The sequence below is a fragment of the Prosopis cineraria genome, unplaced genomic scaffold (assembly GCF_029017545.1).
Source record: "Prosopis cineraria cultivar Desert tree isolate PC_DT_omini unplaced genomic scaffold, ASM2901754v1 PC2, whole genome shotgun sequence".
Lineage (NCBI taxonomy): Eukaryota > Viridiplantae > Streptophyta > Magnoliopsida > Fabales > Fabaceae > Prosopis > Prosopis cineraria.
In genome coordinates this window covers 12,969,422-12,982,947 of record NW_026555333.1, presented here as the reverse complement: position 1 = coordinate 12,982,947, position 13,526 = coordinate 12,969,422, and the positions used below count along the sequence as shown (strand labels likewise).

General features: G+C 30.9%; 2 protein-coding genes and 1 pseudogene across 3 annotated transcripts; all 3 read right to left on the bottom strand.

Moving 5' to 3' along the window:
- Nucleotides 1-3,211: 3,211 nt before the first annotated feature.
- Nucleotides 3,212-3,808, bottom strand: LOC129302543 (protein LURP-one-related 14). The gene has a single exon (XM_054941484.1). The coding sequence runs from the start codon at nt 3,806-3,808 to the stop codon at nt 3,212-3,214; it is 597 nt and encodes a 198-aa protein (XP_054797459.1).
- A 5,224-nt stretch (nt 3,809-9,032) lies between these two features.
- Nucleotides 9,033-12,808, bottom strand: LOC129301820 (uncharacterized). Of its 2 annotated transcripts, XM_054940422.1 has the most exons (7): nt 12,503-12,808; nt 12,278-12,344; nt 11,869-11,976; nt 11,679-11,777; nt 10,526-10,651; nt 9,890-10,047; nt 9,033-9,198 (listed from the first exon to the last, which is right to left on the bottom strand). In XM_054940422.1, the coding sequence occupies exons 1-6, from the start codon at nt 12,530-12,532 to the stop codon at nt 9,902-9,904; spliced, it is 576 nt and encodes a 191-aa protein (XP_054796397.1). In that variant the 5' UTR covers nt 12,533-12,808; the 3' UTR covers nt 9,033-9,198; nt 9,890-9,901. The 2 variants fall into 2 exon arrangements, with proteins under 2 accessions (XP_054796397.1, XP_054796396.1); XM_054940421.1 differs by lacking the exon at nt 9,033-9,198 and having other exon boundaries at nt 9,672-10,047.
- Nucleotides 9,533-9,641, bottom strand: LOC129304281 (U6 spliceosomal RNA; annotated as a pseudogene).
- Nucleotides 12,809-13,526: the final 718 nt, after the last annotated feature.

Genomic DNA, 13,526 nt, shown 5'->3' with positions numbered 1-13,526 from the left:
AAACAAGAAGCTATCGTTGATGATCACAAGTATCTGATGGAGGACGATATGCTGTAATTTTTTTTTTTTTGTAATTTATGAATAGTATAATTTTTATCATTAAAAAAGTATATTGACTATTGACTATGTGACCCCGAAATAGAAACATTGAGTTAAATTGATGGTTTAGCTGTTGATAGATTGATTTATGCTCACAAAGTCACGAGTTTAAATTAGTGGATTATTTGTCCATCGAGCATTATATTTTTAATTTGGCGTTCGAAGGATTTAAATTTATCTATAAAAAGTCATTCTCTGTTTCATTTGATCGATAAGAACTTTTTTAAAAAAAAAATTCCAATCTTTTGGTGTACCATCTGAACTTAAAAAAGAGGATTAGAATATCAAATTAGGAGAAATTATTTTAATATATTAAATTGAGAATAAATTGATGATTGAACATTATATATATTTTCTAGTTTATTAGGGTGAAAAACATAGATAACTTCACGTAGCTTTTTCCCTTAATTACCGCTAGAAAAGATCCCCACCCAGACTATGGTGAGAGAGAGAGAGAGAGAGAGAGAGAGAGAGAGAGAGAGAGAGAGAGAGAGAGAGAAGCAATTAGGAATTAAGAAATTAAGAAAAAGAAAGAAAAAAATGAATTGCAAATTTTTACATATGGCAAAGCACATGACTTATCATTGTTGATGGAATAGGTACAGTGAACCAATAATGTCTACTGTGTTGTGGACTTGTGGTAAAAAAAAAAAAAATTATATCTAAATTTCACGAGTTTATTATTAAGAATAAATTATAAATGACTTCGATTATTAATATCCTTAATTAAATTATAAATATAAAATTTAAGACTTGAGAGTATTTCATTAATTTTATGAGATTTTTTAATAATAGATTCTCTTATGTGAGATTTAAATGTAATTTTTAAAAAAATAATCACCACTAGAAAAATTGAATTTAGTCCATTTTTCGTAGCTAAATTGTATTTTAGCTACGAATTTTATCCCTCGCTAAATTTGTAGCTAAAAAAGGGCTCACTAAATTTAGTGAGGAATTGTATTTTCCTACTAATTAGTGAGAGATTTAGCGAGGGATTCATCCCTCGCTAAAATTAGCTAGGGACTGAATCCCTTACTTGCTCCTCACCATATCATATATTCATCATGTTTATGTCAAAGTCAAGGTTTAAACCTTGACCTCATATCTTTCAAGTTTTATGCTTCTTTTTTTGCCAGTTGAATTGAAAGGCACCTACAAGCATTATATGATAAATTAAATATATATATATATATTATTTAACTACATAAATATATCCAATAATATATTATAAAAACACACACATATACATATTAAATTTTATTTTAATTATTAATATGTTAAAAATATTTATATTTCATTTAAATTATTCTTTATATTATATTTTTAGTAAAATATTATTTTATTAATAAAATCAACTTAAAATAAAGAAAATATTAAATAATTTTATTATGAATATTTTTGTTATTTTTATATTTAATTATTATTTTTAAATGAAAATAATTAAATGTATAATTAAAAGTCATTGTCAAAAGTAATTTTTTTTTGTAATAATTAGCTAGGATAGAATCACTTGCTAAATTCCTCGCTAATTATTATTTTAGAGAGGGAATTAGCGAGGGATTGTAGGGATAGAATCACTTGCTAAATCCCTCGCTAATTATCTTATTTTAGAGAGGGATAATTAGCCAGGGATTGACAGTTCTTCGCTATTTTTCTCGCTAATTCTCTTATTTTATAGAAGGATTGATAGTCTCTCGCTAATTTCCTCGCTAATTTTAAGTCAAGCTACGAAATCAACATCTCTCGCTAATTTCTTCACTAACTTGTATTTTAGAGAGGAATAGATGATCCCTCGCTAAATTTCCTAGCTAATTTACATTTTTCTAGTAGTGAATGTCTATTTTGTGGCCGTTGAATTTTTTTTAAATGCATTGGTGTTTATAAAAATTATGACACTAAATTTAGACTGTGTAAAGTAATTTAGACAGTTAATTTATAAAAATTATAAAAAATAATATTAAATTTATATCATCAAGATTAAATTTAAATTGTCTAAATTAGTGGAATAAGCAGGTTTAAATTTTTTTCATATTTTTATTTTGAAAATGAAATATGAAAAATAAAAATATTTTTTAACTGATAATTTTCAAAAAATAAATTTAAAAAAAAATTATAAGTTAAAAAAAATTTTAACTTTAAACTGTCTAAATTAAAATTGAAGGGGTCCATTACAATTATGTTAGCAAATTAATTAATTTTGCTGGAGTGGGGAAGGCAATAGCATACCGCAAATAATTATTACTTGGATACCCTTTTTTTATTATGATATTTTCCTTTTCTAGGCTTGAATCTTAGTTTCAGACTGTTGGATCAGCGCAGAAATCATCCTTATGGTTCAGAATTTTGTTATAAAACTAATAAATTTAAAAGTTTAAAAATGAATTGAATATTTTAAATGTGACAATGATAAAATCTAGCATGAACAGGGGCGGAACCAGCTTTAAAAATCAAGGAGGGCCAATTTTTTAAAAAATAAATGTATACTTAATTTTTAAAATTAATTTTATTAGTTAAAATATATTATTATATTAATTATTAGAAGTATAATTACATAAATATTTCAAGAAAACTAAAAAAAACACAAGATACCATATATCTAAATAACTAAATATAATATATATTTTTATTAAAATATATTCTTTTTAGTTCTATTTATAAGTCACTTCAAGTATTTTTATCAAAATCAAAAAAAAGTTTACACCTCATTAACTTTCTCTAAAAATTCAACACATTTTGTACTTTATCCTTATTAAATATACATACTTTAAAAGTAAAATACTCTAGTAGTAATATCATTCCCAACATTTAACATGAGTAATGATGAGAATAGACACAATATTTATTAAGGTATTTTATAAATAGAATCAAAATAAGTACTCTTTTTGTCTTATATATAGGATCAAAGGAGTACAAATAAAAAAAATGTATGCATATTGTATTATATACACATAATACCTTAATTAAAAAAAGATATATGATGATTTTTTTTTTTCTTTTAGAGGGGCTGCAACAGACAACAGCCCCCTCTTATACACTTTTCATAACCGGAATTTCAAACACATATGGAAGTATATGAAGAAGTTAATTACAAATGTTTGATGAAAAGCCAAAGCTAAATGTAGTCATTAACGGTGAACATTACAAGTAACGCAAAGATGAAAGCATAATCTACCCCACCGTTAATTTTCACTCTGAAACTTTCTTTGAAGTTGAAGAAGCTTCTGGTCGGCAAGCCTTCCGTCACCTGAGCAATGACACCATCGCCTCTATAAACTCTGCATGAAAGGTCAGAGTAAGTCTTCACAAGTTGAAAACTGGACGTCTTATTAATGTTTTCATCATCATCTCCATCACCATGCTCAGCCATGAACGCGTCAAGGTGTGCCTTCATTTCCAGAGGGTGCGATCTTTCGACTCTGAATATCAGATCCTTCTTCTCGGAGCTCTTGCCTCGATGAATCCTCCACCGATGCCGTAGCGTCGCCAGCTTCACCTTCTGACGCATCGTCAGGACCAGCGAGCCTGAAGCATCACGCATCACCCTCTTCTTATGGAGGCTCAGGCTTGATCCTTCCACTTTCAGCAACAGCTTCCCATTCGTATCAGTCAGTTCGTATTGTTGGCGTATCAAGAATCTGTCGTATTTCTTCTTCACTATCAACTCTTTTGTGTTGGCGTCACAGAAGCTGTCTGCAACCACGCTTGCCATGCGAAATCCATCTCTGCTTCACGTTCACAAGTTGCTTCTTGCTGCATATTAATTGTTTGTGATTAAGATAAACTGAGCTTGCTAATTGTTGTTCATTTTGGTAGTTCTTTTTATTTCATAATTTCTTCAGCAAACGTACACTGAAACTAATATAGGATCAGCCAAGTGCTTGTTTCTTGGAAAATCATTACTTCTTTGAATCACCGGCTGCCTCGACTAGTCTACTTAACGCGGTAGCAAAGTAAGACAAGGGACCTATTATTTTATTTTATGGTTTGGATTTGGAGGCTACCATATCTGACCACGTTATGGATAGAATACTCTCTCATCAAACCAAAGAATGATATAGTTAACGTATTGAATATGTCTTAAAATGAAAAAAAAATTCCAACTTTACATCTATTATAAAAATGGGAGAGAATAATACATAACATATGATGAATCATGAAATTAGATTTACAATAAGGATGAAATTAAAATAATAATAATAATAATAAATAATTGTCCATGTGTCTTATATTAAGGATCACTAAATTTTTTTAGAATGTATCCTATAATAGAGATCGAAAGGAGTTTATGCACACTTAAATAAATAATATTATTTAAACATAATATTTTCTCACAAAATACCCTATATATAAGCTATTTTCTCACAGAGTATATATGCTAACGTTTTTTTTTTCTATTCATTAAAGATTCTTTTCCAAACCATAGTTATTCTTTTTTCAATTTTCAGGGATTAAGGGGTAAAACGGTCCAACTATTTGCAGGTCTTACACATAAATTCATGATTTGGTATGTTACGAGGGAGGGACGACACATTGTAACATCGCTAAAATCCTCCACTAAGTTAATCACATATATTTGACACATTACGATGGTTATTAAACATTGATCATATAAGGTTGCTATGGAAAAATAAAAATTCTTTTATTTAAAATAAGATATCAAGTTTTTATCATTTAAATCACAAAAAATTTAAGTCAAGATATATCTAAATCAAAGTTATAAAATATATGAAAGTATGAGATATTAGTTAAACTTAAAAATACTTGCAAATGGGGTGAGCAAAACCGAATTGAAATCGAAAATCAAACCGAATCAAATCAAATTTGATTTGGTCTATTTGTTTTTTCAATTCGATTTAGTTTTTTTATTTTAAATATTTTGATTGATCAGTTCAATTTGATTAGTAAAATTTAAAATTGAATAGACCGAACCAACCGAATTATATATAATTTATTAATTTATAAATTATATTTAATTTATAAATTATTTTATTTTATTTTTATTTTTTATTTTAATAAAGAATAAAAAATAATAACATTACTTGAAACCCTATTTCAATCAGTCACTCTCAACCCTATTTTTTATAAATTATTTTTTTGATTATTCATGCCTTTATAATATTTGGGCTTTATGTCATATGCATGTAATTAAAATAGGCTCATATGAAAAAAAAATGAATAGAAAAAAAGGCCCAATTTTATAGTATTTGTTTTAATATTTAAAAAAATGAGCCTAATTTTAATAGCTTAATATGAAATCAAAAAATTGAATTAACTGACCGAACCAAATTATCAAATTTTGGTTCAATCTTTGTTCGGTTTGATTGGTTTGTTCGGTTCGATTTGATTTTCATTTTCAGTGTTATTCAGTTAATCGGTTTTGCATATTTTAGGATTGAACAGAACCAAACCAACTAATGCTCACCCCTAATTGCAAAGGACAAAAATGTTATTTTCCTACTATACGAGTCATATGCCATGGCTAATGGCACTTTTGTTGTAGCTAACAACACAAAGGCCATTTGCTACAACTGATGCACTTATGCATTGCAACGAGCCTCCCTTGTGTAGTGCACCCTGACAAAAGTGGCATTTGCTCACGATATGCTCCACTGAAATGACAACACTTTGTTGTCATAGGACAGATCTACAGGCCAAATTTTGACACACTCTAAATTTTCATTTGATGTTTTATTGAGGTGATTTAAGTAAATTTCATTCAAAAAACTAGCTAATGGCACTATTTTCTTTTCCAAATTATCTCATACTAAGAAGTTGAATATCCAAACACAAACTAATCACATTTTATACGTTTTCACAACAAAGGTGTTCAAACCTTAACCAAAGTGCTAAAAACTCACAATATCACCTAAACCAAACTCAAAAGTATCTACAATGACCTATGCAGCATACCATAATGCACAAATACATTCAAAATCTCATTTTCATTCATTAATTCCATATTCATAAAAAAAGCAATGGGGAGGTAATTCATCATTTAATCACTAAATTAATCATTTGCAGTAATTCCAATAACCCAAAATATATTTGTACAAGTATTTTAGCTCTAACTAAACATGATCAACCCATACAACTTGAATTAGGGCACAACAATAAACCATAAATGTATGCAATGGTGCAAGTACTCAAAATGATTATCCTAGTTGGCATTATCATATTCACTACACATAAAGCATAATAAAGTTGAGACTATGCAATAGGAAATTTGAGTTCCTAAACCTTTTGTGCTTTTCCCTTATCTTGTTCGGAGCTAGCATGTGTAAAATATTAAATAAGAGATGAGTATAACTATTCAATAATTAAGATAGTCTAAAATATGCTCTTGTAAGTCAAAATAATCACAAGCATGCAAATTGAGCAAGTAGAAAACAACTTAATATCATTAATCACATTTTAATGCAATGCATGATCTACCATTTACTCCGAATCTCCATCATTGCTGACTAAACCTATGGGTTACAAAATAGATAGGAGCTAAACCCATATGACTAGGATAGTTCAAACTCTACAATCATGAGGGATGACCCCGACTAAGGCCCTAATATTCTCATTCTCAAACCATGAATTCTCTCATCTCAAACTTAAGGGTGTCATAATACCTTATTACCAACTTTGCTAGTTGGGGTTTAACAGTAAATCCCATTATCACCTTTGATAGGTGGGATTTAAAGGTAATATATAGAACCAAACACCAAGGCCTCTCGATGTTGGTGTGATCCATGTGAACGCAAATCACTACTCTATAAAGGCAACCTCTTGCTATTTGTATGATCATGCAACTCATCACATGCTAAATCACATAGCATATCACAATATCATCATCATAATGCTCATATTCATCATCATTTACCAAACTTAAAAGTTGAAATCCACTTTTTCATATTTCACAACTACATTAATATATAAAACCCCACTTGTATATTTTGAAATTAAAACAACATACATATGTTTAGAGATATATATATATATATATATATATTTCGAAGTTTACAAACACTTATAATTAATTAACAAGTAATAACAATCAATAGAGTCCTCTGCTTTAAACCTTTGAGAACTTTAAGGTTACCCCCTAAATACAACTTGCTCCCGAGCTAAACTCATGCTTCCTAATGCTTCGTGAGGTTAGTCTACAATTAACATTAACCGCTATTGCTAATAATCATAAAAAATAACACTTTTAACTTCTAATTTTACACTTTAACAACCAACTTTCCTAATCCACTAATTGAATCTCACAACCAATGGGTTTATTAAATCTCATTATTTCATTCAACTCTCATTAATTTAAATAATTATTAATGTAACATCCAACAATCCAAAATAATCATTCAGAGAGGCCTAGGATTCATCCAAAATGGATTACTAAAGCTTACAATCTTGTAAAAACTTTTAAACTAAATGTAAAATACTTAAGCAACTCTTATTAGTCCCATTTAGACCAATGAATTCAAACCCATAACCCTATGTCTGAAAATCATCATCATAAAACCCCAAAATTTACTCCAAAATTGTGTAGAGAAAAGAGAAAAGAGTAGGGAAGGTTTGCTTAAATGAAATCAAGCTTTAAACACTTTCCAAGTGCTCTAAAGTTGTTGTTTTAGCAAATCTTTTACTCTCTCATCACTCCCTCTTCCTTCTTTCTTTTCTCGTTTTGCAACTTGGGTTTGCAAGTTTTTTATTTTAAAATTTTGTCCATTTGTTGTAATTTATAGAGCCTTCGCCACATTGAATGGCATAGAGTAGCCCCTCAATGTGGGCCCAAGTGGCCCAAAATATTTTTGAATCCATTCCAATTGAAAATAAATTCAATAAATCTTTTAACAATTCCCAACCATCCTTAAATTAATTAACACTCAATTTTATTTATTTAATTTTGATTAGTTCACTTAATCTAATGGTTAAAAATTTAGGATATTACATGCATAATATATGATAAATCATGAAATTAAATTTATAACAAGAATAAAATTTAAAATCATAATAAATAACTTTCCATATGCTTTGCGATCAATGAATCTTTTTAGAATGTGCCTTGTAACAAGGACTGAAAAGAGTACACATATATTTGAAGTAATAACATTATTTGAATATAATCTCTTCCCACAAAATGTCCTATATAAAGGTATTTTCTCACACGTATATATGGCAACGTTCTTTTTTTTTTTGGTTCCTATTCACTAAAGATGCTTTTCCAAACCATAGTTATTCTTTTTCAATTTTCAAGGGATTCAGGGGTAAAACGGTCCAACTATTAGCAGATCTTTTTTCCCCCCAATTCATGATTTGGTATGTTGGAGGAAAATAAAATAAATTTTCAATATCCTTATCATTAACATTTGATTATTTCTCAATATTTTGGAGTAGCTGAAGACTCGACATCGCCAAACACATTGGCACTTTGAACGAGTCCGTCCCCTCTAAAATCTATATCACACTGCCCGTTTAAGAGCCTCAGATTTTCCAACTTCAAACTACGCACACTGATTTAAATAAGGTTACTGACATTTTTTTTATCTCAAATCTTCTATCCAACATACATTCTGAATTTGAACAAGGGTTTCTCGAAGTCTCAAAAAATTCGCACGCAAAACAATTTAAAAAACAACTTTGTCTTAAACATTGAGATTAACTCCTCTTCGTCAATAAGTCTTAAATGTTGAAATTTCTGGTACACAAGATTTTTTTTTTTAATTGGCCGGAATTCTGGTATAAAAGATTGACTCCTCCTCTTCGAAGAAACTCATCAAATAAACACGATATATCACCTCATAACTTTCAATTGGTCATTTATTGATCTTATTCTCAGAGGAACAGCCAATTTTCTCAGAACAACCATTTACCCTAACATCCATGTAAGTACTTCAGAAATTAGCATGTTGAGGGGGAAAGCATGAATAATCTGAAACTTCTCATGAATTCAGTCATTGATATAACTATAAAAACTATATAATGTCACACTATTTATGAATCATAAATAATATAATATAACTCTCCCATTGGACTTCATGTTGTGTCCATTGTAAATTTCTCCACCAATTATGACAGGCCCACATCTAGATTTTGTAAATCCCTGGAGACCTGAAAATGTTAACATATACAAAACTGAATATGGCATATTTCATTATGAAGCTGCTTCGTGCTTACAAAACTTTCGGTATATAAGATGATAAGAACAAGATGGTTACTGCCATACTGCATATAAAGCTGAATCATATTAACAGATGTAAAATTCTAAATTTTTTTGGTTTTAGTCAGAAAAATTTAGATGGTTCAACCGTGCAAATTTAAATTTGTATGTTCGGCAGTTTCTCTTGGCACAATTACAGAACATAAGTTTCAGCCTAATGTGACTGCAACATGCTCCAACCTACAAAAGTAAGTTTGAAAAATCCAACTATTTGTTGGATTTGACAAAAACACCTTTCTCGATTTGTGCTAGTCATCCTTGCACAAGTGCCATGCTAATTTTCTTTGTATCATTCCAATTTTATCGGATGCCCGCGAAAGTTATCCAAATAGGCCCTTAATTGTGAGAAAAAAAGCCAAGCCAATTAAGCATGAATTATCACATACCATCAATAAGAATGGACAGCCATTGTATTCCATCTGTCACTGATGTGAACCAAGAGAAGCTTGAACAACATTACTCTTTATTAGATTTGAACTAAGCATAACTAGCAGATTCTGCTCGTTCTTATCCATACATTTACGGCCAGCTCATTGATTATAATACTACATGTTTTGAGCCTAATAAAACCTGGGCAACCACCTCAGCCAAAAGTCATGATCGCCCACCATATTTCTGCTCTTGGAATCTTTTCATCAAGGAGAATTTGAATCTCTCAATATCTGCATCCTCAAGTGAATTTGGAGTTGACCTAACAATTGTCATTGCTCCAGCATGACATAAGGATGCAAGAACTTCATCTACAACAATGAAGAACAATTAGCCCAACGGAGAAAGAAGAAAAGATTAGCAAATTCCACTCTTGCATATCTCAACCTCATGATAATCTTTCTACTGAATTATTAGATAATCTGCTATGTACTGACAAAAGCAGCCACAGGGCTTTCAAAAAAAAAAAAAAACAGCTTCAGGTATCATTAGCATGCAATTGCCAAGAGCTCTTGCCTCGTACAGATTTAGTAATTCAAAATCAAAACGAAAGTGTTTGTCTTCCTCTTCATCAAATGCCTGTATTGTCAATTGATGGATGTGGATGACATTACTCAAAACATGTCAAGGCTTTTTAAACTACACTGCAGACTTGGTTCATACAATTGGTTCTCATACAAAATATTATAAGAATAATAAACAAAACCGTAAAAAGCATGGCTAGCCCTAATAAGCAAAAAGTAGAAGCCATAACAGAAGACCTAAAACATTTGGATCTCAAATCACTACCTGATCGTGAGAGTGCATCCAGAGCCTTCAAAGCTGATTTCCGTGTTCGGTCGTCATTAGCCGTGTTCAACATGCTTAAGAGCTCTTGGGCTCCACCCATCTCAACTATCTTCATCCTTCTTCCATCTTTTCATCAAAAAGAAAACAGAGAACTTCTTGATGTTATATATGCAGGTACGCAAGAGTCTAGATTCTAGAAATAGGAGACTCAACATGTAATTACTAAAGGCCCAAACTGAATGAATTATCAAGGAAATTTTATGAGTTTCAATTTCCAAATAGAATTCAGTTTTAGTTACTGGAGCGTCAATTCTAATTTCTAATTCGTTTTTAGTAACTAGAATGTCAATTCTAATTTCTAAGTCATGAAAGAACTACAATTTACAATAAGGTAGCCCTTTCAGTAGTCAGATTTAACAATAATGAGACCTGTAAACACGGGGGCAGTGAGAAAGTTGTACATGACTGGTTTATCCAGTCTGAACTTTGGAAGCAGACAGGTTAATTTTTGGCTGTTATGTAGCCGTTTTAAAAAGCAGACATGTATTATATATAAAGGTGGTAATGTGACAGTTTTAAACAGTATTGAGAGTCGTTCTGCTGTAAGAAAGGTTTAAAAGGGTTAAACAAAAAAACAAGAAAGAAAGGAGAGGCACATGGTGAATTCTGCAAAAGTGTCGGTAGGATTTTTAGCTTCTCATATAGCTATAGGGGATTTATTAAGTTGCCGGCTTTGTGATTGCAAGAATTATTCTCTTTATCTAAATATACAAGATAAACTAACCCAGTAATGTTCAACGTATAAGAACAAAGTTTACTTGCAGAACCTTCATATCTAAGTTCAAAGTCTCTAATCTACTAACTCAGTTGACCCAAAATTTGCTTTTTTTTCATAAGCTATTTGAGACTGTTCCAAGCTTTAGCTAATATAAAGCAGGAAGATATTGAAAACAGCATTGATATACCCGCAAAAGGAATCTGTTTAGGCAAGGGCTATCTAAGTATCTAACACACTCAAGAGTGAAGACTAGCACACACCACAAAGTGCTTCAACATTATTCCCAAAGGTGATACGTGACATAAGTGTAAATGTGCAATATTAACACATTTAGCTGGCAAAGTCTTGCGGAAAAGTATAGAAAGCATGGATTACCGTCAATTGCAAAACGGGTCAACCTAGACGCTCCCATCCTTTTAAACAAAGGGTCCTTGACTCGCAAAAGAGATACAGACTGTTGCATGAGATTATCTCCTATAGTTATATATAATAGGAATATAGTCAGCTTTGATCCAAGAGAAAATGCAAGCATTACAATTAAAATTTACATCTAGAATACAGATACCCATGAAAGGAAAGAACTGGTATGCCACCACAGATGCTGTCCCCGCAAACAGCAGTTTCAAGAGCCATCCAATTTTTCTTTCAGCTTCTTCTTCAACGGTTAACTCCTCTGGAAATCAGAAGCGATTCAGGTGAAGTTGTTCCAACAGTGAATAACTTAATTGCACCTCAGAATAAAACCAGATACCCAAAAATTCTATTCATATTTCATATTTGACGATTTCAATGCATGGTTCAGTCATATGACTTCCTGTATCACAATCTTTTTTTCCCCGTAGAATATGCTCAAAGTAGACAAGTCCTAAAATTTCTGGCTGTCCTAATCTCTGCATAGTGTCCTCAAAATTCTGCTCTATAAACGAAAATGTGGGTACCAATAAGAGATTAAATACTGAGAAATACAGCATTACCCTTGCCATTGTAGGATGAAAAATTGCGAGATCGTAGACTGACCCCAGGTCTTCTTCTACATAAATACTGCAGCGTCGTAGAATGAATACAAGTAAATAATTAACAGAAGAGCACCCAAATGAGGAAATTATCCAAGAAGTTGTTAAAGGTACACGAAACAAAAAGATCTAGATAGAAAGTTTAGGCGTTAAACATGGGAATGCAGAGATTAAATTGCACTTTACATTAGCGAGTTGAACTGGTATGGCCCGCATTAGGTCAATTATCAGCTCGCTCTCTTTCTTCTACGAAATCACAAGTTGGTCAAGCAACTTTTGGGTTGAACTTCCTCAATTACACCGAGGATGGGGCTGATAATTGTCGATTACGCGAATTCACACAATGACATAATAGAGGCAAACTTGAGGCCAGAGATGATAAACATCAATGTCGATTGCTTCATCTCCATCAGCGTTCAGACTTCCGTCCGCCTCCCCCCATGGAGTCGCGTCAGTCTTGTCAGCCTCAATCGCCTGGAGTTTGGGGAAGAAGGACTGTTAGGGTTAAAACTTAAGATCCGATAGGGGCAGAAATGGTCAATAAAATATTTATTTGAGGGCATAATAGTCGCAGACTTTTATTCCAGAGAACTAGCACACTTGACAGTTGACACTTTTCTTAAATTTTGGTGGAAGGAATTCAAATGCACCAAACATGCCAAAAATAAAAAATGTGACTACATAAAAGACAGATCGAACGAGATTTCAGGTTTCTAAGGTTTTGTCCTTTTTATGAAAATGATAAAATTAGGTATCTCAAGGTCTAATTTACTCTTAATATAACTTGAAGTTGAATAGAAATAGATTAATCTTATAGGATTAAAAAATTGATTTTGATCTTGTTTAGTATCTTACTTTATTTTTTTCTTTTCTCATCTATAAGAGAAAACAATTTATTTCAACCTAATCAACTCAATTAGCATAATAAAATTACTTATAATCATGTAAAATTTATTACAACTACAATTATAAATTTATAACAATCTCCAACAATAACAAAAAGTATTTCAATTGCAACACATTAGGATCCAAATTAAACGACCTTTAATGTGTCTAAAATTTATTACATGAAGTTAAAAACAAATTTTATCAATAAAAGGGAAAGATTGAGGTTGCTTAATGCTAAAATTTTGCTCGATATTCATGATTTCATAAGTATAAAATACAAAAAATTACTAATTATTATTATAATAAAAAAATTAATTTATTA